The following is a 25,615-nucleotide window of genomic DNA, read 5'->3' on the forward strand; positions in this document are numbered from 1 at the left end:
CTTTCACCACTGAATACAATATGAGCTGTAGGTTTTTCATAGTTGCCCTTTATCAAGTTGATGATGTTCCCTTCTGTTCCTGGTTTGTTGACCATTTTTATCATGAATGGGTCTTGGATTTCATCAAATGCTTTTCCTTTGTGTATCAAGATGATCATATGGTTTTTGTCCTTTATTATATTAATATAGTATATTAACTTAGTTGAATTTTTAATGTTAAATCAATCTTGCATTCCAGGCATAATTCCCAGTTAGTCATGATGTAGAATCCTTTGTAGATCTTGCTGGATTTAGTTTGCTGATATTTTGTTGACGATTTTTGCATATATATATATATATATATATATATATATATATATTCATGAGAGAAATTGGTCTGTAGTGTTCTTATGATGTCTTTGTCTGGCTTTCGTATCAGTAATATTGTTCTCATAGAATGAGCTGGGAAATGTTCTCTCCTCTAGATTCCAGAAGAGTATGTGTGAAGAATTGGTATTTCTCTTTAAATGTTTGATAGAATTCATCAATGAAGCCATCTGGGCCTGGGCTTTTCTGGGAAGATTTTTAAATGACTAAGTCAATTTCTTTACCTACTATAGGTCTCTTCAGATTTTCTCTTTGTGCATTACTTTTTTTTTTTTTTTGCGGTACATGGGCCTCTCACTGTTGTGGCCTCTCCCGTTGCAGAGCACAGGCTCAGCTGCCATGGCTCACGGGCCCAGCCACTCGGTGGCATGTGGGGTCTTCCCGGACCGGCGCACGAACCCGTGTCCCCTGCATTGGCAGGCGGACTCTCAACCACTGCGCCACCAGGGAAGCCCTGTGCATTACATTTTTTTAAAATTGTGATAAAATATACACAACATAAAATTTACTGTTTTAACCATTTTTAAGTGTACAGCCCAGTGACATTACATTCACATTGTTGTGCAGCCATCACCACCATCCATTTCCAGACATCACTTAGCATAATATCATCAAGGTTCATCCATGTTATAGCCTGTGTCAAAATTTCCTTCCTTTTTAAGGCTGAATAATATTCTTTTGTATACCACATATGTTTTATACATTCATCTGTCAGTAGACACTTGGGTTGTTTCCACCTTTTGGTTGTTGTGACTAAAGCTGCTGTGAACATGGATGTACAAAAATCTGTTCAAGTCTCTGCTTTCAAATTTTTTTGGTATACGCCCAGAAGTTGAATTGCTGGATCATACAGTAATTCTAATTTAATTTTCTGAGGAACCAACATACTGCCTTCCATTTTTTACATTCCCACCAGCGATGCACAGGGGTTCTGATTTCTCCACATCTTCACCGTTCGTCAACACTTGTCATTTTATCTTTGTTCGTTTAGATAATAGCTATCCTAATGGATGTGAAGTAGTATCTCAGTAAGGTTTTGATTTACATTTACCTAATGATTGGTGATGTTGAGCATCTTTTTGTGTTTCTTAAAATAGGTAATACATGCACATTGTTTAATTTTTTAAAAATCTGTATACAAGTTTAAAAAAGAGAGAGAGAAGATCCTGTGCCACCTTTATCTTCCTCCCCAAGAGCAATCTCAGTTGTCAGTTTCTTGTGGATCCTTCAGAGATATTCCGTGGAAATACACACATGTGTGTAATTTCCATCGCTTTTTTGTTTTTTACATAAATGGTGAGATACTGCCCACACTAGTTTTGCATATTCCTTTTTCTTTTTAAAGTTAGAAATGCATCTTAGAGATCATTTCATGTCGAAATTTAGAACAGCTTCATTTTATAAAACAGCATGTCCACACCTAATTGAGTCTGCATTTAACAAGATCCTGGGTCATTTGTTTTCATGTTACTTTCATTCTAAACAATGAAATAGTTTCAGTACTCCTTTCAAAAAAAAATTTTTTTTTAATATTTGTAACAGACACTTTGTCTTTTCATTGTCTAAAGGAGGAGTTTAGAATCATGGATGTTAGGCTGGAAGGTAGAGTTCTCCTTCCTCCACATATATCCCTCCCAACTATTTGAGTATCATTCATTGTTACTTAAAGTTTAGGGCATGGTTTTTGTTGCTAATATAATACATAACATGTGAAATTAGTGTCAGCACGGCTCAAAAATATGTTCAAACTTTTGCTAGAAAAAAAAGTCAGTTGCACAGTGTTTTGTTGTTTAGGTATACCGTAATTTAGCTAACCAAACCTTCCTCTGTGAGCATGAGGTTGTTTCCAGTCTTTAGTGATTAGAAATCTCGTCGCATAGATAATCTCTTTTGTGAGCATTTTTGGAAGTGTATCTGTAGGATATATGTCAAAGGGCATATGCATTTTTTATTTCATTTTATTGCCAAAATGCCCCCATCGCGACTTAGAAGATTACACTCTTGCCAGCAGCATATCCCAACTCACCACTACAGTGTTATCATCAAGCTGTCTTATTTTTTTCTTCTGGGAAAGTGAAAAAAATGGTATGTCATTATACTTTTTTATGTTATTTTTCTCTCATTATGTATAAGACGTGGAACATCTTTTCATATGTGTAGAAAAGCACCTGTATTTCCATTTCCTTTTCATCTCTCTTCTCCCCTACTTGATCTATTAATACTACACTGCTAAACTATTTTACCTTCTGTAGCTCCAGAGTGTATTTTAATATCTTGTAGTACTTGTTCCCACTCATTGTTCCTCACTTCAGAATTTTCCAGACTACTCTTCTTTATTTTTCATATAAAATTTAGAATTATTAGTTTCCAATAAAATCCGTTTCATATTTTGCTTGGAATCAGGTTAAATTTACAAAATTTAAGGAGAGAATTGACTTATTTCTTTCAACATATCATTGAGTCTATCTAAGAACAAGAAATGTCTTTTCCGTTATTTAAACCTTTTTTTAAGCATATCTTTTTTGTTGTTATTGTAATTGGAATCTTTTCCTACATTGTTTACTTACAAGAAGGGTATTTCTTTTTTGCATTCTCTACACAGCCCTATGCTGAACTGTCTTATTTTAATATTTAGTAATCTTTCCATTTAATTCTTTTAGGTTTTTAGGTGTATAACTTTGCAGATAATTTTTTTAACCTCATTTTTTTTTCCTGTGGTGTAATTACATTGGCTTATACTTCCAGAATATTTTGGAACAGCAGTGGTGGTCGTAGACATCTGTGTTCTATTTCTGATGTGAGTGGACATGATGCTTGAACTCAACATGGCACTGTTACATTGACTTCTGGCTTGAAATTTTTGTGTATTTTAATTTACATACTACAACTGCTTTCTTGCTCCAAAATTTTCTAGTCACTAAAAAAAGTGAGATTCTTTCACATAGCCCAACAGTAAGTTATTTTCTAAGAGGAAGATCTATTTGTGTTGTATTGTTTGTTCTAGGCAGTTAATTATATCTTGCAAGCCATTTCCAGACTTTTGAGAAAACAATGGTTTTTATAACTTAAAGTCTTAGGTGGTACGTAGCAGACTTGTAGAAGTAAAAGACTTCTATGACCTTAAAAGAAAATTGCAAGGTTTCCTTGGAAAATAGAACAGCCAGAAATAGTTTCTCTCTTTTTGTACTTAAGAGACAGGCCTGATAAAGGCAAGAAATGTAAACAAATTGTCTGTTAAAATAAACATAATTACCACACAAAAAAAATCTGTAGAAACAAAAAGGGATTCAGAGCCCTAGGCAGTGGCTTATTTATTTTAAACTGTATTTGAGTCAAGCTGCATAGATCCAATAGGAAGAAACTGTTGATGAACAACTGTGTGATAGTTAAAACTAACAGATAAGAGAAGCCGTACATCGTACATCATTTGGGTGCTGTGGAGCAAACTAAAGATGAGTAAGACATAGACCTTACCTCTCAGTAACTCACTATTCAACAAACCATAGATAAGTGTACTGTGTATACTATTGATGTATGTGAGTGAGTGTATGTGGTTTTAGTGACAGACTGTGATAAAGGCAATAGTAAGATCAGGATTATGAAAGATGAATTCCACCCAGAGAATCAAAGCTTCCTAGAGAAGTAAAATTTGAGCTGGCCTTGGAAAGTACCTTGGCTGACAAATACATCGGAGGAGGAACATGATGGTCTTATCCCAGGTAGTTCCTACCCTCTTCCCTACCACTCCCATCCCACAAAATAGTAATAATAATAGTAGGAGTGAGAGGAAACTTTGAGAGGTGATAGATACGTTTATAAACTTGATGGTGGTGATGGTTTCATGGATGTATACTTATCCCCAAACTCAGCAACTTATTTATATTAAATACATACATCTTTTCATATGTCAGTCACACCTCAATAGAGTGGTTTTTAAAAAGATTTGGAAGTGAGGTGTTCAGTTTTCCCATAATGTGCATATGCACTTTATATGTTTTTTGTTCTGTAGCAGTGTGTACAAAAATAGACACATTTCTGTCTTCTCACATTCTCCTAATTCATTACTTTAGAATATCAACATTTTTATTATATGTGTGTTGTTAACATCTGAAAGGTTAGTACGTGTGATTGGAGCTCTAGCTCACTGCAGTTGGGACCTTGCTGAGTGTACTAGGAACGAAAGTTAGAAAGGTAGATTGAAGCCACAGTGGTGGACTTGGAATATAAGACTTAGCGGTTTGAGAAGTAACAAAATAAGGATTTTTTTTAAGAAAAAGTTTCAGGGAAGTTTAAGAATTTTTTAACACCTAGAGCCTTTAAATTCATCCCTTCTGAAACCTAGGACAAAGGAGTTAGAAGAACTGTATTTTACACACTTAAAAACTTTGGAATGTGAAATCAAAAAGTATGATTCATTGCAGTTACAGAAAATATTTTTAAAAGTGAAATATAATCAAAACAAGAAGCATTAGGGAGCTTAGCAAATGCATCAAAGTAAATCAAAGTCAGAATTACCTACTTAGGACAAGATTTTTCTGAGCACCTTACAAGGACCTCATAAACAGTAACAGAATTAATAAATACATCAAAAAGTGAAAGGGATCCAGAGAATCAGTGGGACCAGTTGTTGGGCGCCATGTAAGAAGAGTGCCCAGATAGGAAAAAGGAGAGAACGGACACCCTCATTGATTCCTTGACGTTCACCTTTACTGAGAAAGAGTTGGGGAGCCCCATTCCTGCAGACCTGCTAAATGCGTAGAATATTCTTGGTCACATCAACAGGTTGAGTAGAGAGAAATCACCAGAAAGTGTGATGCTGTCCTCAGGGTATTTTTTTAAATAACATTTTCAGATAGTAAAACTAACATAAATTTCAAGTGCGCGTGCAGTTTGATGAATTTTTATCTAGTTATGCATCTGAGTGTGTTCTCTTTCGCGTCTGGCTTCTATAACTCAACACTTCGTTGACCTGAAAGTTTTGAAGGATGAGGTTGTTGCCTTGTTGGTTAAACTGTGTGACCCAGCTGTACATAGCAACCTGGTGGAGGACTGGCAAAGTGACTGTGGGATTACCATCTCCTTGGAGTGTTCTTGAGGGGGCCCTGAGATATTCAGCCTGGCAAAACCTATTTCTGGGCTAGGCAAGCTGCTGCCATTCAATGGGAGATATCAGCTGAGACAACATGGTTTCTTTTATAAAGAAATCCATCCAACTAAACTGTCAGAGTTCTTCAAAGGGACTAAATAAAAGAAAACTTGTTTCTTTAATTCACTTGAAGTTTTAGAATGCTTTTCTCAAAATAAAAATAGCTCTATTATAGAACCAATACATACTCATAAATTTTTTTCTGAATATAATGGAAAGATATAAAGAAGAAAACACAAATCACCTGTAATCTCACCACCTAGAGTAATCACTGTGTAACATTTTGGTATATAATCTCCTATGATGGATGTGTGCACCGATATCCTTTAGTTGCTCTTAGGCTATAAATCTGTTAGGATCAGATTCAGCTCTGAGTGATAAGAAGCCTGAAGTAACCATGGCTTAACAGTTTAGATGTTTGTTTCTCTCTTACAAAGGAAGTCCAGGGGTAAAGAGTCCAGGTCTGTGACCATTAGAGACCCAGGGTCTCCTGCTAGCTTGCTGCCCCACCATCTTCAATATATGCCTTACTGTTTGTGATCCAATGTGAGTTGACCAGCTCAGGCCATCAGAGTCTTTTTCTAGACAGCAGGAAGGAGGAAGGGACAGGGAAAGGCATGCCCCTTCCCTTTGATTATTTCTCAGAGTTGCACACATAGACTTCAATATATTCTTTTTGGCCAGAATTTACATGAAGTTACATGACTACAGTTAGTTGCAAGAGAGACTGGGAAATCTCTATTCCAGGTGGCCATAATTCCAGCTGAGATTTGGGGTTCTCCTGTGAAAGGGCGAAGGGGAATACAGATAATGAGACAACTTTCTGTTACAAGCCTTTCCATTTTGAATGTTCATGAGCTCAATTTGAATCTTTTTATAGTATTACGTTGTATGGATTTATTCTGCTGTTGAACATTTTGGTTTCCATTCCCTACTATCCCACACAATACTAAAGACAACGTATTTTTATTTACATTTTTTTGCACCCATCTGGGTGTTTGCTTAGTGTCAATTCCTTAAGTAAAATTGCTATATATGCACATTTTAAATTTTGATTCAGTATTACTCTTCAGATACTCTTTCCTTTTCACTCAACAGAGGTAAATGAGAGTTTCCATTTCCCCACATCCTCATGATCAGTTTCTTTATCCTGTGCTAGTGTGCGGAGAGAGCATTTTCTCTCAGCGTAGAGAGAGAGAGCCAACAATGTTTGTTCCCAAGCCAACCCCTGTTTTCCTTCCCTCACCCTTAATATTTACTGTCAACACTCCCACCCTTCGTGAGCTTCTATTGGGGGCAGGGGGGGTGTTGCTTTTTATGACAACTCTCTCCTTCTTTACTCATTTTCATGGAAAGCCAAGTCAGAGGACAGGATAAGCAAGAGGGAGCAGCCATAAGTGCCAGTTACCCAGCTGTGGGTGATGTTTAGCCACGCTCCAACCAGAAAGTGGCTTCTCTGTGTTTACCATGCATGCTAGAGATTTGCTGCTCAAGTGGAAAATTAGCCCTCTATTTTATCCAGCTGTGTAGTCAGTGTGACAGTGAGTGCGATTGGCACCTTTAACAGCTCTCCTGCAAGATAGAATCAAGAGACAAAGTGGAAGAAAGTGAAAGATTACCAAATAAAATTGAAATGTATTTATAGAAATTTCTGAGTGTTGGAGGACCTGGCCCAAAATTCTTAGCAGGGATAATAGTTCCAAATTAGGCAGGTTTGGCTCAGTGGAAGCCGGTTTAACTCAGGATGCTGTGGTATCAGGCAGGGATTCTCCACAGAGTGTGCTTTCCCCTTTCCTGCTACACTAAGAATCTTCTTATACACCCTGTTAGGGCATGGCGTGTCTTCTAGCAAGCTATAGTTATCGATGGCTGTAAACGTGTATACTCGGGTGTGTAGGTGCAGAGGAAAGTTCACAAGCCTTGGAAGAGCTTGGTTCCTCATTTTTAAAAGAGGTATTTGGACTAGATTATCTTAGAATCCCTTCCATCTTATAAATCATGTAATTTCTTATTTGCATAGAGCTAGTTATAAAAGAACACAGTGGCATAGATATTTCTTGACTGGTTATATAAAAGACCAAAGAGTTTTGGTTGACCCAGTGAAATGATAGAATAATGAGAGACAATATTTTTGTGTTAAAAGAGAGCTTAGAAATAATCTAGTCGGGACTTCCCTGGAGGTCCAGTGGTTAAGAATCCATGCTTCCACTGCAGGGGTAACAGGTTCTATCCCTGGTTGGGGAACTAAGATCCCGCATGCCCCATGGTGCAGTGAAAGGGAGGGAGGGAGGGAGGGAGGAGGGTGGGAGGAAGGAAAGAAAGAGAAAGAGGGAAAGAAAGAGAAAGAGGGAAAGAAAGAGGAAGGAAGGGAAAGGAAAGGAAGGAAGGAGAGAGAGAGAGGGAGGGAGGGAGTGGGAGAGAGAGAGCAAGAAAGAGAGAAAGAGAAAGAATCTAGTCAAGTCTCCAGATGAAGACATTTGAGGCCCAAATAATTTAGGGATTCGTTTGGATTAACACTAATTTAGAGGCAGAGTTAGAACTAATGCTTTATGACTAGGTTAAAGGAGATGTTGGATACTATGGTGTACAGCTCAGCGTAAGATCTGACTCTGGTTTATTTAAGCTAAAAATAAATTTTCACTTTGGAAAACAGTTTGGTAGTTTCTTAAAAGGTTAAACATATATAGCCTAGCAATTCCACTCTTAAATTTTTACCCAAGGGAAATGAAATTGTATGGCTCTACAAAAATCTGTATGTGAATATTTATGGCAGCTTTATTCATAGTTGTCAAAAACTGAAAACAACAACCCACATATCCATCAGCTTGTGGATGTTATCAATAAACATCTATGGTACATCCATACAATGGAATACTTCTTAGCAATAAAAAAAAGAGTGGGCTATTGATATATGCAACAACAAGGATGACTCTCAAAAGCATTATACTGGTAGTGTTCGAGATTTCCAGTTGCTCTACATCCTTGCCAGCACTCGTCAGTCTTTCGTTTTGACCCTTCTTGTAAGAGTGTAGTGGTACCTCACTGTGGTTTTAATTGGTATTTCTCTAAGGACTCATGTTTAGCATCTCTTCATTTGCCATCCTTATGTCTTCTTCAGCGAATGCCTCCTCACATATTTTACCCATTTTTATTGCATTGTTTATGCTGTTGTTGAGTTGTAAGAATTCTTTTTTTATAAAACATAAAAATGATACTTTATTAATGTGAATTTATTTTCTAAGTTAAAAATCGTTACATTTATGTACCATAAAATCAGTCAATGAGGAAGAATGAGGCTCTTCTGATAAACACAAAAATCTGAAATCAAGGGTCAGGGAACTACCTTCCTGTATTAACATTGAATTTATTTGTGTTTTCTTAAAATAAATTTATTTATTTATTTTTGGCTGTGTTGGGTCTTTGTTGCTGCACGCAGGCTTTTTCTAGTTGTGGCGAGCGGGGGCTACTCTTTGTTGCGATACGGTTGCTTCTCATTGCAGTGGCTTCTCGTTGCGGAGCACAGGCTCTAGGCACTCGGGCTTCAGTAGTTGTGGCATGCAGGCTCAGTAGTTGTGGCTCACGGGCTCTAGAACGCAGGCCCAGTAGTTGTGGCGCACGGGCTTAGTTGCTCCGCAGTATGTGGGATCTTCCCGGACCAGGGCTCGAACCGTGTCCCCTGTGTTGGCGGGCAGATTCTTAACCGCTGCGCCACAAGGGAAGCCCAATTTATTTGTTTATTACTTTGGCTAGAGTTGTAAGAATTCTTTTTAATTTTCTGTTTTCAAGTTCTTTATCAGATACGTGTGTGGTAAATATTTTCTCCCAATCTCTGAGTTACCTTTCGTTTTAAGGGTGTCTTTTGAAGAAGTTTTAAATTTTTATTAAGTTCAATTTATAGATTTCCTTTTCATGTTCTTGTTCTTTAATCTAAGAAATCTTTGCCTAACTTTCCCTCTCTTTTTCTAGAATTGCCCTATCCTATACAGTATCCATCAGTTGCATGTTACTATTAATCAATAGAATTTAAAATTCTATTTTATTTTAATTAATTAAACTTTAAATTAAAAGCTGATACTCGATTCAGTTATTGAGGAAATTTTAAGTATGTTCAGAAGCTCTATCTAAAATCTAACTAAAACTATTAAAAAAAGAAAACTTTATCATGACTTTATCATGGGACTTCCCTGGTGGTCCAGTGGTTAAGATTCTGTGCTCCCAATGAAGGGGGCCCAGGTTCAATCCCTGGCCAGGGATCCCACATGCCACAACTAAGAGCCTGCATGCCGCAACTGAAAGATGCCCATATGCCACAACTAAAGATCCCGCACACCGCAATGAAGATCCCGCATGCTGCAACTAAGAGCCAGCGCAGCCAAATAAATAAATTAATTAATTAATTAATATTTTTTTAAGAAAAGTTAGGGACTTCCCAGGCAGCGCACTGGTTACAAATCCGCCTGTCAATGCAGGGGACACGGGTTCGAGCCCTGATCCAGGAAGATCCCACATGCCACGGAGCAGCCAAGGCCGTGTGCCACAATTACTGAAGCCTGTGGTCTAGAGCCCGTGCTCCTCAACAAGAGAAGCCACGGCAATGAGAAGCCCGAGCACCGCAAGGAAGAGTAGCCCCCGCTCAACTAGAGAAAGCCCGTGCACAGCATTGAAGACCCAACGCAGCCAAAAATAAATTAATTAATTTAAAAAAGTCAATTCACTTCCCCCACCTTAACAAGTCAAATTGTTGTTGTTGTTTTTTAAATGACTATCATTAGGAAATGCCACATTTTTTAAATGTTAAAATATACTAGCGTACAACTTCTCAGGGATATGGAAATGACTGTCGGCAGTCTTAATTAACTAATTGAGTGCTCTCCCTTCTTGGTCTGTTCCAAGCTGTCTGTCTTAGAAGTAACCTAACAGGGGTTAGGTAGTGGTTCAACAGGGAAACAATATTGAGGGAGAAGTTAGAAAAATGACTAGAAAAAACTATAGTCACTTTTATTGCTGAGATTCTTGGATTTTTTTTTTTCTATCCAACTATCCTATCCATATCAAATCTGTTGCTCTTAGTATAATACACTGTTACATTTTTTCTTCTTTCTAACATATTAGTGGAATGATTTAAGAGAAAGTATTTGGAACTTGTACTCGTTTGAGTGCAAAATCAGTTTGTTATTAACTGGGTGACCTTGGGCCTTGACAACTGGATCGGTATTGATAGTATTTACTTCACTCAGTTTTGGGGTAAGAGCTAATTAAATATTGTATAGAAAATATTTGTCAATAATTCTTATTGTTAGTGAAGGTAATTCATACAATGATATTTTCAATTCCTACTCCTTTCTAAGCAAGGGTCTACTTTTATTTTTAGAATTCCCTTTCAAGTGTCAGCTTTGATGTGTATTTTTATGAATATGTATGTTTTATAAATATAACTATCATATTAATATAACATTTCTGGTAATTAGATAATTATCAATATCATTTGAAAATCTTCTCATAAAATTAAAAAGCTTTGCTGAATCTTGTTAGAGAAGTGTTTTGCCAAACTGCATAAGACTATAAAGCATCAAGGAGTTTATTAAAGTTACTAACGTAATCTCAAAAATTTAGACAAAACTGGGAGTTAGTTTTGTTTCCTTCCTCCAAGGCAATATCTTGTTGAATCATGAGGTAGCAGTCTCACTTTATTTCATTTCCATTGCCATGTCAGTAGTTGTAAGTGTTGTTCACTTTGCATCAGGAGAAATATAGTATCAAAATGAAAATCATGAACTATTAATCATTAGTAGTTCCTTGAAAATTAACAAGTATACCGAGCAAATGCTATACTAATACTAAAATATCCATTAAGATCTCTTAGATTTTATTTTTGTACCATGAGACTTTTGTCATAAGGAAAAGAGCACTAGAAATTTTGACAATAGTAGGAAAGGTATAGTTACATAATTCTGATGTCTGCGGAGAGGTGTCTGATAACCATACAGGAAAGACACTCTTGGCCTCATTACTAACATTAAATAGATGTTAATAGTTTACCTTTTTTTTTTTAGATTAGATCTCCTTCCTCCCCTCCCCGCTTTTGACATAAGTTGTATCTAAAGCTAAGATCCCCAACCTTTACTTTTCCTCCCTCTCCAGAGGTTACTACTTTCTTCAAGTTGATGTGTATCATACCCATATGTGCTTTTATTAGTTTAGTATATGTTAAGGTGTGTGTATATTCAGTATTATTAGGTATTGCCAAATTATCCTCCAGAATGATTGTACCAATTTATACTACATTTTGACTACATATTTCCAATACATTGTATTATTAGTCTAATTTTAGCCTATCTAAATTGTCTTATTTAGCCTATCAATTATTGTTTTATTTTGCATGTCCTTGATTCTAATGATACTGAGTTCTTTATATCTTTATTTTTTGACCACTCTTTTTTTTCCCATTCTGTTGGGATTTTTTGGTTTTTGGTTTATTTCTTTTTGGCTGCACTGTGCAGCATGCTGAACTTCCCCAACCAGGGATCCAACCCATGCCCTCTGCAGTGGAAGCACAGAGTCTTAACCACTGGACTGCCAGGGAAGTCCATTTCTGTTGAGTTTTAAAATCTTTTTATTGTTGTTGATTTGTACGAGCTTTTTATACTGAATAGGTTCCCAATGCTTTTTTTAATAACACATAATGGAAATATCTTCTCTCAATCTCTGGCTTGTGTTTTCACTCTGTTAATGGTGTCTTTTGAAGATTTTCAAAGTACCATAGTCAAAGATATGAATCTTTGTCTTACAGTTTGTGCTTCTTGTCTCTTAAGAAATTCTCCACTATCCCAGAGTGATAAGGTATTTTCCTCTTTTTGTTTTATTTTTCACTACAAGTTGTAAGTTTTTGTCTTCATATCTTAAATATTTAAGGCATCTGGAATTAATTTTTTTGTGTGGTGTGAAATAATTTTTTCCAAATGGGTTACAAACTTTCCCAGCACCATATGTTGACAATGGTACTTTTATCATATGTCCTAGACATGTATGTGTCTCTTTTCTGGACTGTTTATTCCTTTTCCATTGGTCCATTACCTATCTTAGTGCAACATCCTACTGTTAATTACATTATAGTAAGTTGTAATACCAGAAAACTTAAATCCTCTCTAATCATTGTTCTTTAATATTTTTTAGCTAATCATAGCCCTTGACTCTTTCATATGATTTTTTTTTAATTTTATTTATTTATTTATTTTTGGCTGTGTTGGGTCTTCATTTCTGTGCGTGGGCTTTCTCTAGTTGCGGCGAGCGGTGGCCACTCTTCATCGTGGTGCACGGGCCTCTCACTATCGCGGCCTCTCTTGTTGCGGAGCACAAGCTCCAGATGCGCAAGCTCAGTAGTTGTGGCTCAGGGGCCTAGTTGCTCTGTGGCAGGTGGGATCTTCCCAGACCAGGGCTCGAACTCGTGTTCCCTGCATTGGCAGGCAGATTCTCAACCACTGCGCCACCAGGGAAGCCCTCATATGATTCTTAATTTCCATAAAAAGTAGATTAGTAAGAACTGATTTTTTTTTTTTTTTAGTAGAGAGATTTATTTTAAGGAATTGGCTCACTTCACGTATAACGTAAGAACCTTACAACGGTGTACTTCCAAGTCCTCCCTGCCATTCTTTGTGCTGTGGTGCTCACACATTTTATTTTTATACATGTTATAAATTCCACAATATGTTGTTACCATTTTTCCTTTAGACAGTTAATTATGTTTTTAAACAATTTTTAAAAGAAAAGTAGCTTTTTATATTTTCTTTTATTTTCACCACTTTCAGAGTTCTTCACTTTTTTTTATAGATTCTATTATAATCTTCCTTCTTTCTAAAGAACTTCCTTAACATTTTTTTTTTTCCTTAACATTTTTGTAACAGAGTCTGTTGGCAATGAATTCTCTCACCTTTTATTTGTCTCAGAGTCTTTTTTTTTCAGCTAAGTTTCCCTTTGTTTTTTACCTTTTTTTCTTCCAGTTTTAATGAGATATAATTAACATACAGCACTGTATCAGTTTAAGGTGTACAGCATAATGATTTAACTTACATATAGCACAAGATGATGACCACAGTAAATTTAGTGAACACTGATCATTTCATATAGGTATAAAATTAAAGAAATAGAAAAATTTTTTTTCGTTGTGATGAGAACTCTTAGGATTTACTCTCTTATCATCTTTCATATATAAGATAGAGCAGTGTTAATTATATTTATCATGTTATATATTATATTCCTAGTACTTACCTATCTTATAACTGGAAATTTGTACCTTTTGACCACCTTCATCCAATTCCTCCTCCCCCCACCCCCACCTCTGGTAACCACAGATTTGATCTCTTTTTCTATGAGTTTGTTTGTTTGTTTGTTTTGAAGTATAATTGACGTATAACTATTAGTTCCCATTACACAACATAGTGATTCAGTATTTCTATATATTTCAAAATGATCACCATGATAAGTCTAGTACCATCTGTCACCATACAAAGATATTATATAATTATTGATTATATTCTCCACACTGTATATTTCAAACCCATGACTCATTAATTTTGCATCTGGAAGTTTGAACCTCTTAATCTCTCTTACCTATTTATTTCTATTTTTAACAAGAGTTTATTTTCCTTTCCAATTAACGTTATTTTTAAGGAGAGTTTTATAGGTTTTTAAAAGTTTTTATGTGATTTTATACTTCTCTTTTATTTTATGATACATTTAATTTTTTGCCATATGAATGGTATTCTCATTTTAATTCTTATTACTTTCACTGATCGTTCATGGCTGGCATGTAAGAACTCAATTTTTGTACATTGATTTTTTTCTATCTAGCAGTCTTGATGAACTCTCCTATTAGTTGTAATAGGTTTCCTTCAGAATGTCTTCTAATAATATCATCTGTGGACAGTGACATTTTATTTCTCCACTTCTAATCATTTTATCCTTTATTTTTCTTGTCTTATTGCATTATATATCATTTCCAGTATAGTATTAAATTTAAGCAGTCATAGTGGGTATCCTTTTGTTCTTGACGTTGAGGGAACTGTTTCTTATGCTACATCATCAACTATGATGTAGGATTTGGTTAGAACCCTTTATCAGATTAAAGAAATATTTTTCTATTTATAGTTTGGTAAGAGTTTTTGCCTTTGAATTGATGTTGAGTTTTTTAAATACATTTTTGGAATCTTTTAAGATTTGTTTTTCCCTGTATTCATTTATGTGTGAATTATGCTGATAGGTTTTCTAATGTTGTGCCAGGAAGCAAAAGCATTACATAAAAATCAATTTGCTAGACATATCTTTTTTTTTTTTTTTTTTTTTTGCTGTACTTGGGCCTCTCACTGTCGTGGCCTCTCGCGTTGCGGAGCACAAGCTCCAGACCCGCAGGCTCAGTGGCCATGGCTCACGGGCCCAGCCGCTCCGCGGCATGTGGGATCCTCCCGGACCGGGGCACGAACCCACGTCCCCTGCATCGGCAGGCGCACTCTCAACCACTGCACCACCAGGGAAGCCCCTAGACATATCTTTTTAATGTTATATTTGAATCAGAAAGAACCAAAGTCTATTCCACTGCCAGAGAGAAAAGAAAACTGAACCTCTTTTCTCTGCTCATAGGTCTCCACAGTGAATATATGTGTTGATTAAATAGAAAAAGGAGAAAAATAGGAAAAAAATGTGATGTCGTTTACAACTTACTTCATTAACACTCTTACCTGTAAAAAAGTTCCTTTATGGTGTGTACAATTCTCCTGAACAAGATTAAACAGCTTTCGGCATTAACTCAACCTAAAGGTTATAGGTTACATTACAGATATTTAAAGGTAGTTTCAGCAGTAAAACTGCTTCAGAGTGAGAGAATCTTATCACCTTTTTGTTTGTTTCTTTCTTTTTTTGAATGGAAGGGAAAACTCAACAAAAGAAAATTACTGCTTATGATGGATTGCAGACATATTTAATAATTTAATCTTTGCTTTACCTTATATTAGCCAGCTAATTAATTTTCTTTGTTCACTAGCTTATAAATTCAGTCTATATTCTTATCAACTCAAAGTATGGCCTTTTAGAGCACATCACCTCTGCAAATTTTTCTTAGTCTCTGACAATTCCTTTCTCTCTGTAGCATAGCATGCTGTGGTGGTGAAGTGAACTCTCTCTGGATCTCATTCGCCTGGGTTCAAGTCCTGGCACAGCCTTTACAGCTTTGGGACCTCATAATTTGTGTGCTTCATTTTTTTCCTCTGTAAAATGGGAATATAGTTCCTACCTCATAGCATTCCTGGGAGGATTAAAGGAATTAAATGTAAAGTTCTTGCAGAGTGCCTGACGTTTAATAAATACCATATCATAATAACTATGTATATTATAATTATTTTAAATAAGACTAGGAAAGAGAAGAACATATATGATGTTTTAGTCCATGGTTCTTTCTGCAAAAGACAGACTTAAATATTTCTCAAAGGCAACTCACTAAAATTAAATTTGCCATATGATGAAATTGCCAAATTTACCAAATGTACTAACTTGCCAAATTCTTTATTTTTTATTTTTTTATGAGATATAGTTGATTTGCCAAATTCTTGTGTTGTTGTTTTGTTTTGTGTTTTGTGGTTGTGGTGGGTTTTTCCCTGAAGTTTACAGTAATTCATACTGCTTTTGAAGATTTCTGTGAGGCTGGATTGGCTGGTTGTCATTTTGTGTTCATAGCAGCTTTTCAAGTGTTAGATTTGCTGAAATCTGAGGTCATAATATGAGTCTTCTTAGTAATCGTTGTAATATTCAGAAACACATTTCAAAATCAGTAACCAGAAACCCCCAAGAGCTACGTATGAAAGGAGTATTAGAAAAATACCATTTGCTTGCTTAAGAGGTCAATAAGGAAGATTGTCTGTGCAAGGAGCTTGTGCCGGTGCTTTGAGAGTATGAAAGTCTGATTTGTATGCTCCCCTATAAGTACAAATATTCAAGCTGAGAAATCAACTTAAAGATTGATCTCAAGATACTTCTTGGGGACCTGCCTCAACCTGTTCTACATAGAATTCCCACAGATGTAGCCCACCAAAGATGGACTCACCATCCAGAATTTTAAAACAACAGTAATGAAAGCCACCATGAGTTAGAATCAGCAAACATAACAAGACTCCCAAGAACTTCAGACAATTGTACAATCTGATGGAGATTCTAAAATTAAAACGTTAAAATGATCAAAGACATATACGAAGATATCAAACCTATGAAAAGAGCAAGATGCTGTTTTTTAAAGAGAACTTCTAGAAATGAAAAGCAGTCATTGAAAAGTTGAGTTAAATAGCAGACTTGACACCAATAAGAAAGAAATAGCAAATTAAGATAGAGCTGAGGAAAGTATCCAGAATGCACTGTACAGGACTATAAAAGCAAAATATGAAAGGATAATTTAGTTACAGAGACAGAGAGTAAAGTGAAACATTACAATGAGTATTTAATAGGCATTCCACTAGTAGAAACTAGGAAGAATGGAGGAGAAATCGTATTCAAGATGATAATGAGTGACAGTGTTTTTCACAGTTGTCAAAGATGAGTCTTTATATGTTAAAAGTATAATCCCCCCCAAAAAAAGAAAATCATGCCAATGTACATCTTAATGAAAGATCAAAACATCAATGGCAAATAGATTTTAATAGCAACCTATAAGGGATTACCAGTTAGACTGGCAGCAGATTTCTCATCAGCTATGATAGATGCCAGAAGACAGTTGGATTAGTATTTTTACCGTTCTAAGGTAACTTGCTACCCTATAATTCCACCACCATCACTGTTGAGGAGTAAATTCAAAATTAAGAAATTTCCAGACTAATAATGACTAAGAGTTTACATTTTGAACACCATTTAAAGGAAGTAGACTAAAGGATGTATTTCAGGAAAAAGGGAATTGAACCCAAGAAATGGGATACAAGAAGGATTGGTGAACAAGTAAATTGGTTAAAATGATAGTAAATAATCATTAACTGTGAAAAATAATGTAAAATAATTCATTGACTCTACAGTACTATTGTTAGGACATATCTTTCTTTTATTTACATAGCACTGAGGGAAAAAGCAACACTGAGAATTGAACCATGACAAGTTGCTTTAATGATGGTGTTGATCAGTACATGAATCTGTTACACAAACTTCTCTTTCTGGGCTTCCCTGGTGGCACAGTGGTTGAGAGTCTGCCTGCCAATGCAGGGGACACAGGTTCAGGGGACACAGGTTCGTGCCCCTGTCCGGGAAGATCCCACATGCCGCGGAGCGGCTGGGCCCGTGAGTCATGGCCGCTGAGCCTGTGTGTCCGGAGCCTGTGCTCCGCAACAGGAGAGGCCACAACAGTGAGAGGCCCGCTTACCGCAAAAAAAAAAAAAAAAAAAAAAAAACTTCTCTTTCCTTTTAAATTTCTTTTATCCACTCCAAGGAATTTGGCAGTTGCCTTCATGTGCATTGCTTCAAATGTGATAGGGAATCCTTTTGTACATATCTTGGTTACGGACCATAGCAAAGTTTCATCTATTTGTAAATAGCTTCCATAGTAGAAAAAAATCAACAACAACTAAAATTCAAGAACTCAAGAAATAACAGGATAACAATATTATTGAGAAATACAGAGGTAACTAGAAGAAATAACTGTAAGAGTCAAAAGTAGTTGCCTCTCAAATTGGTGATTCATTTTTAACTGTGTGTGTATATGTGTAAAATTTCATTTAAAAAAACAGAAGACTGGGCTTCCCTGGTGGCGCAGTGGTTGAGAGTCCGCCTGCCGATGCAGGGGACACGGGTTCGTGCCCCAGTCCGGGAAGATCCCACATGCCGCGGAGCGGCTGGGCCTGTGAGCCATGGCCGCTGAGCCTGCAGGTCCGGAGCCTGTGCTCCGCAACGGGAGAGGCCACAACAGTGAGAGGCCCACGTACCGCAAAAAAAAAAAAGAAGACTGTTGACTGAAGGAAAAATTGGTATAGCTATATTATTTAGAAATAAATCTAGAAATAGATTTTAAGACAAAGAGCATTACATAATGGTAAACCATGCACTAGTATTAATCCTAACCATTATGTACCTAGCAATATAGCCTCAAGGTGTATAAAGCAAAATATGACAGAATTACAAGAAGAAATTGCCAGTTTCTTCTCTCCTAAGACTCAAAGTAGGTAAGGATATAGGAGATTTAGATAAGATAATAAACTTAATCTGCTCTATGTACAACAATTAGATTATATATTTCCAATTTTCATGCACACTGGATCATTTGTAAAAATCAGCTATTCACAGTGTACAGACTTACAAAGCAAGTTTCAGGAAATATCAAAAAAGTATTATAAAATCTGTTCCCTGCCCACAAGAAAATTAGAAATCAGTAACCAAAAGATAACCATTTCCACCTTTATATTTGGAAGTTAAACCAAACACACACACACACAACACACAGTTCTTTTGTAGCTCAAAGTAGAAATCACAATAGAAATTTCATTGTATTTAGAAACGGGTAAATTGAAAACACAATGTAAACTTGTAAAATATATCCAGAGCATCACTTACAGGGCTGTCGGTAACCTGAATGCATATTTTAATCAGCTACACATCTAACTGCAGAAATTTAAGAAGTATAACAGATAAAACTTGAAATAGAACAATAAAACTCAGAGCAGAAATTAAATAGAAATTGAAAAGCAAACATATTTATGTTAATGATAATTGACTTGTTGGTTATGAGCTAAAGGCATACAACATTTTAAACTGTAAAGGAAGAAAAAATAAAATGAATAAAAGAGAAAGCAGTGCATTGCACCTGACTCAGAGAAATGTTATTGTATAGTAAAAATGGCAGCATTCACTAAATATATAGATTAAATGTAGCTTCCATTTACATCCTTAGAAAAACTTTTTTTTACAATTGAAGTCTAGTCATTCTAGCTTATTTTCAAATATTACAAAGTAAAAACTTTACAGCATTGAGGTGAAAACGAAAAACAGAAACAAAAAAACAGTGGACAGAATAGAGATTTCAGAAATATATTCAAACTACTAAAGGACTCAGGTGTTGAAAACCAAAGATAAGTTAAAGGCGAAAGGAGTTGCCTTTAATGAATTCTGCAAGGACATTTAGGAAAATGGACTCATGTTTTTGTCCCAGTTGTGCATAAGATCATTTTAGGACTATTTATGAAAACAGTATTTTCAGAGATCAGATTGGTTTGTCAACATAATAGCTATTCCTCAGAAGTGTGTCAGTATCAAAAGGAAAGCAACAGGGCTTCCCTAGTGGCGCAGTGGTTCAGAATCTGCCTGCCAATGCAGGGGACACAGGTTCGAGCCCTGGTCTGGGAAGATCCCACATGCCGCGGAGCAACTGGGCCCGTGAGCCACCATTACTGAGCCTGCGCGTCTGGAGCCTGTGCTCCGCAACAACACAGGCCGCGATAGTGAGAGGCCTGCGTACCACGATGAAGAGTGGCCCCCGCTTGCCACGACTAGAGAAAGCCCATGCACAGAAACGAAGACCCAACACAGCCATAAATAAATAAATACATACATTTTTTTTAAAAAAGGAAAGCAACAAAGAGAAAGGCAGAATATGGATAGTTGTTAAATCTGAGTAATGGGAGTTTACTGTACTAATTTTGCTTACCTGTATGTTTGAAATTTTCCATAATAAAACTTTTTTAAATGAAAGTAAGAGAATGAGAAATACATGTACTAAGTATAACTGATAAAAATTTTTACCCAAAAAATATAAACAATGCTTATATATGTTAAGCATATATAAGTTCTGAAACCAGATTTATTCAGTGGTAAAAAGAAATCAGCAGGCACATGAGGAAATATAGATAATAAATTATTACACAGAAAAATCTGCTTTGTTATTAAGTAGAAATAAAATTAACATGAAAGCACTGCTGTGTGCTTATTAAGCTAGAAAAAATAAAAATTGTAAAACCTTATGTTGGCTACAATATTCGCTTCTGTACTCAGTAGTAACTGTATCTTCCTGGAGGGAAAACTAGCAATAGAAAAATATTTGTAAAATTATTCATTCCCTTTACCTAGTCTTAGGGGATACACAGATGTCTAAAACATTAGTGAATGCCACACAGAATAGAATCTCTTCTCTAAAATCCTGTAAACTTAGGTGCCCCCCCCAAAAAAATATTTAGGTGACCTCTTCAGCCTCTTAATGATTTTATAACTATAGCAACCATGAGCACATACTGTGTGTCAGGTTCTGTATCTATTCATTTAGCCCTCACAACTTTAGGAGGGTAGCTTCTATTACTGCATCCTGCAGATAAGGAAGCTCAATCTTGGCGAAGTTAAGTAACTTTCCCCAAATCACACGGTAGTGAGCACAACCAAGATTTGAGCCTAGGCAGTCTTACTTCAAACTCCCTGCTTTAAATCATTGCTTCAAACTGCCTCTCAAAATTAATTCATTTATCAAGTAGTTGATTTCCTGTTTAGGGCCATTTAATTGCTCCTAGATAGCTGCTACTAACATGTACTAACATTATAGAGGCATTTTGGTGTAGATTCTAGATGGTTTTGACCATAATGCTGATGGGAATAAGCAGTGAAACAGATCTTCTGCTATATTCGTGATGACATTGTAAATAGGCACAGCCTTTTTTGGAAAGCATTTTGGCAGCATATTTCAAAAGCCATAAAATGCTCATATTTTTTGACCTAGTTAATGCCACTTCTGGGAATCCTCTGAAGAAACAGTCCAATATGGAAAAAGCCTTGAGCACTAAAGTTATCACCACAGCCATGTTTGTAATAAAGCAACTGAAAGCAGCCCTAAATGTTCAACAGTAAGAGAATAATTAAACAAGTGATGGTATATTTACTTAGGCAGCCAATAAAATGAAGTGATATGCAACATAGACAAAACACAGCCATGAATCTTAAAAGCAGCATACAGAGCAATAGGTGCACCAAAATTATAGCTTTTACAAATATGAAAAAAGACAGGGACTGTAGAAATGCTGTGGGTAATATTTTTCTTTCTGGTATTTTTCAAATTTTCTGTCATATTTATTTCTAATTGCAAAATTAAAATCACATGATTACTTAATGTTTTTGTGTATTAGTCCCTACCTCTCGCTAGATTATAATCTGCTTGGTGACTGTAGGCAGCATATTAGAAACGTGCAAAGAGTACCACTGGAGCCAGGGAAACTTCGGGAACCTTGCCAGGTGCCTCATTTACTGGTGACAGTTACTCTGTGTCTCAGCAGACTGAGTTGACCCACAAAGTGAGCAGTGCACTTTGGGAAGCACAAGTGGGATCTATGGAGTCAGGAGACCTTGCTGTGTGTCTTTGGCTCTCTCTTCTCAGACAAGCCCTTCAAACTGTGTAAAACTCAATTTCCTGATCCATAAAATTGGAGCTAGTGAGATCAAGGTCTGGCGCTCTTTCAGTAGATGCTCTGAAAATGTTTCTCCCATTCAGTTATGGCCCTTATAAAGTGTTCCTCACCTTTCTTTATCCTTGGACGATAAGAGCAAATGTAAAGTCTGTTGGCTAACTTCCTTTGCCTGAAATCTTTTGAGCAGAAGCTTTTACATGTCCATCTTCTGTCTTCTGCTGCAACTTGTTATCCATGATTTAAAGATGAAGATAAAAAAGATTTTGTCATTCAGTGTGACTGGATAAATTTTCAGTTCTGTTTTAATCATATTTTTTTTTCTGATTATAAAAGTATGGTAAATGCTCATTGTCAAATGTTTGGAAAATGCAGAAAACTGAAAGGAGAAAATTACACCATAATCTTTAAACCCAGAAATAACCATTATATACATTTCATTTATTTTCTTTTTAGGTTTTTCTGAGTATCTGATTCTTTTCTTTATAAAGGGGAAATATAGGAAAGTCCTCTGTCATGTTTGGGGCAGGTTTAACAGGGTGCTTTCTGTTCATTTTGAGATAGTTTTTCTTTAACAAATACGTAATTCTTAGATAGGGATAAAGACCAAGCTAGCAATAGGGAACCAGGTGGAGAAGGGTGGGATAGGAATAGCTCTGCTTTGATTAGTAGGAAAATTTTTCCCGTAGTTCTGATACCTATCAAAGAATGAACTTAGGTAAAGAATAATTACCCAAATCATGCTTCCTGGACTTTTTAGTATTTTTTTTTTGTTACTGTTTTCATTGTAAGTAACCATGTACCCTTTCAGGCCATGAGTTGTGAATTATGGATTGGGAAATATAATTATCTTTCACAAACTTGGAATAAAGAAGCTCGCAAGGGACTTCCCTGGCAGTCCAGTGGGTAGGGCTCTGTGCTTCCAGTGAGGGGCTATGAGTTCGATCCCTGCTCGGGGAACTAAGATCCCACAAGCCATGCAGTGCGGCCAAAAAAGAAGGTTGCAAAATACTCACAATTTCTTGGCTCCTGACCTTTTAGAACCTGCAGTTTTAAAAACTCATCAGTTCCTGTAATGTCTTCTGGAGAAAACTAGGAAATTTATCGAGTGACAGAACCAACGAGCAACGAAGACTTGGCGTGCGCTGCGGTGGCCATGTGGGGGCAAGCACTGATGTCGCGCTACCCTGACTTGTGCTTAAATCCGAAAGAATGTGTCTGTCAGGAGATGGGAACCATTGACCCCTCCATCTTCTGGGCTTTGTTGTTCAAGGGAGGCTTCTACGGAATGAAGAAGAGAGAAGTGGGAGAAAAGGTCTTTTCTCTCTTCTTTCATTCATTGTCTTCAGAACAGTCGAATTATGAAAGGTGACACAGGGTCCATCCCATATAAATAATTTTCAGTGTGGCGTATTTGTCATCCCCACTCCATTGAGGAGGACCTGAGGGATGTTTGAGGTCAGTGTGCTGGTTTGCTTCATCACTCCCCTTTGAATATGCCTTTGTGGCTTGTGCCCCTTTGACTTCTGAGGACTGTGGCCACAGGCAAGAGGCTCTTGATTGGTTGGGAATGGGTGTCCCTCACTCCTGCCTAGTGTCTGCACGTCAGGGAAGTCACTTGTCCTTTGGAGTCATTTCTTCTGACAAGGCTGAGCCATCACCCCCTTACTGATGCTTGTTTGTTAACCCTTCCCAAGCATTTCCTCTTGGAGGAAAGTCACCCGACTTATTTACAGAGGAGCAAACCTAACCTGTAGCACAGTTTGAGGTTCCAGCTTAGAATTTTATTGACTTTACACAGTACTTAGGTCTGACAGGATAGTGAGAATTTGCAAGTGTCATGTGAGAGTAGAGCAGAAAACTACAGCCAGGAAACCTTCTGTTTAGAATAACCTTGGCCCCTCCAAAACGCTACTTGCCTGAGATGTAAGTTGGTACCCCGCGAAGAACTGGGTATGATCTGAGATTTTTGAGGATGCTGAGTGCTAGGGGAAGTGGTATCCAGCACTGTAAAAGGGAGGAAGCCATATAGAAAGTTAGCTGAATTTACACAGTGCTCTAATGAGAGAAGATGATCAGCTTTATTTAATTCACTTTATTTTTTAGGCTTTTTCTGTAACTGATTATTGACAAAAGTGATTTGTTTGTTTGTTTGTTTTTCAGTATTGCCTGTCAGGGCACCCAACCTTACCATGCAATGTGCTCAAATTCAAATCAACCACCATTATGCTGGACTGTGGACTGGACATGACTTCCACCCTCAATTTCCTTCCTTTGCCACTTGTTCAAAGGTATGTGCTGATGCATCCGAGACAAAATGAGCTTTGGTTTGCTGAAAAACGGTACACAATAGCATCAAGATGACCACTACCTTGTGTGTTGTCCTAAGTTTACTTTGTTCCCTTAAAAATATTCTTCATCAAAATAATTTCCTTTGGCTGGGTTGATGGAAAGTGTTGTATTGATTTATTGATTGACTTCTTTATTATAACTTCTTCTGAGCTTCTGTTAAATGTTCCTGCAACTACTCAGTGCAAGTGAGGTCATATATATTTCATCTTTCTTGCTAATTCATGTAGGAGCTGATAAATGGTCAACTGATGAGCCCCACGAATTGAATTTTAGAATCATTTAACTGCCTTTGCAGGGACTTGACATCATAGAGCCTGACATTTCTTTTTGATAGGTATCTATGCATTATTTTCATACTAGTCAGCTGTAGATATCATAGAATCTTACATGAAGCTGAAGTCCATGTCTTAAAGTAGACAGATTACCCCAGGCCTACAGGCAGCACTGTTTACTCTTACTAAGACCTTGTCTAGGAGATTGGTTTTCCAGCTTGCTGTTATCTAGAAGCAGCACTTTATAAAAGGAGTGGGTAACTTTTAGAAGCAGATATACTCCCAGCAGCAAAAAGTGATACCGCATGAAGGAGGGGAGACAGAAAAGCTATCTAAAGCAGATTTAAGAGCTTAAAAGCATAACGAGCTAGTTAAACCATCTAACGTATCTCATTCACTGCTGAAGACTTCACTGTGTGCAATGATTATTCATAATGATAACCCTGTGAGCCATCTAGGAAAAGTAGAATTAAAAATCAACGATTGGGACTTCCCTGGTGGCGCAGTGGTTGAGAGGCCGCCTGCCGATGCAGAGGACACGGGTTCGTGTCCCGGTCCGGGAGGATCCCACATGCCGTGGAGCGGCTAGGCCCGTGATCCATGGCCGCTGAGCCTGTGCGTCTGGAGCCTGTGCTCCGCAACGGGAGGGGCCGCCCGCAAAGAAAAAAAAAAAAAAAAAAATCAACGATTGCCTTTTTTCTAAGATAAGGGATACAGTAAGGTGATGGGGACAAGGTCAGAGTTAATTCCAGATTACATTTTATGCATAGCTGATAAAATTCAGTTATAATCACATCCAGCACTTAGAAATACTTTTACCATCCATAGATATTATCCAGAAGGGGAAAAAAATGTATTTATAGTTGATTTAGGAACTGTAGGTGTCATATATATTTCTCAACAAAAATGACTGCATGCTTTTTATTAAAATAGCCTGATATCATTGTCTGTTTCCTTCCAAAGCTTAAAATGTTCATTCGCTCGGTGTTAAGAATCTGCAGTGTCCTAGACCAGGGGATACAGACATGAACAAGACAACTTTTCTTTCCTCATGGAATTTATAGTCTGTCAGAGGAGAAAGAATTACA

The 25,615-nt window shown here is 36.8% G+C and overlaps 1 protein-coding gene across 3 annotated transcripts in view; it reads left to right on the plus strand.

The window, feature by feature from the left end:
* INTS9 (integrator complex subunit 9) overlaps positions 1-25,615 on the plus strand; it is a 109,942-nt gene that overhangs the window by 7,913 nt on the left and 76,414 nt on the right. For 2 of the 3 annotated variants that reach the window (XM_019941358.3, XM_019941359.3), the window contains exon 2: positions 24,067-24,194. In XM_019941358.3, the coding sequence (XP_019796917.1) occupies positions 24,067-24,194 (128 nt within the window). Of the gene's footprint in view, positions 1-24,066; positions 24,195-25,615 lie in introns of those variants that run through there. The other variant, XM_073805784.1, reaches the window with a different exon arrangement.

Source organism: Tursiops truncatus, chromosome 6 (genome assembly GCF_011762595.2).
Source record: "Tursiops truncatus isolate mTurTru1 chromosome 6, mTurTru1.mat.Y, whole genome shotgun sequence".
In the NCBI taxonomy this organism is placed as follows: Eukaryota; Metazoa; Chordata; class Mammalia; order Artiodactyla; family Delphinidae; genus Tursiops; species Tursiops truncatus.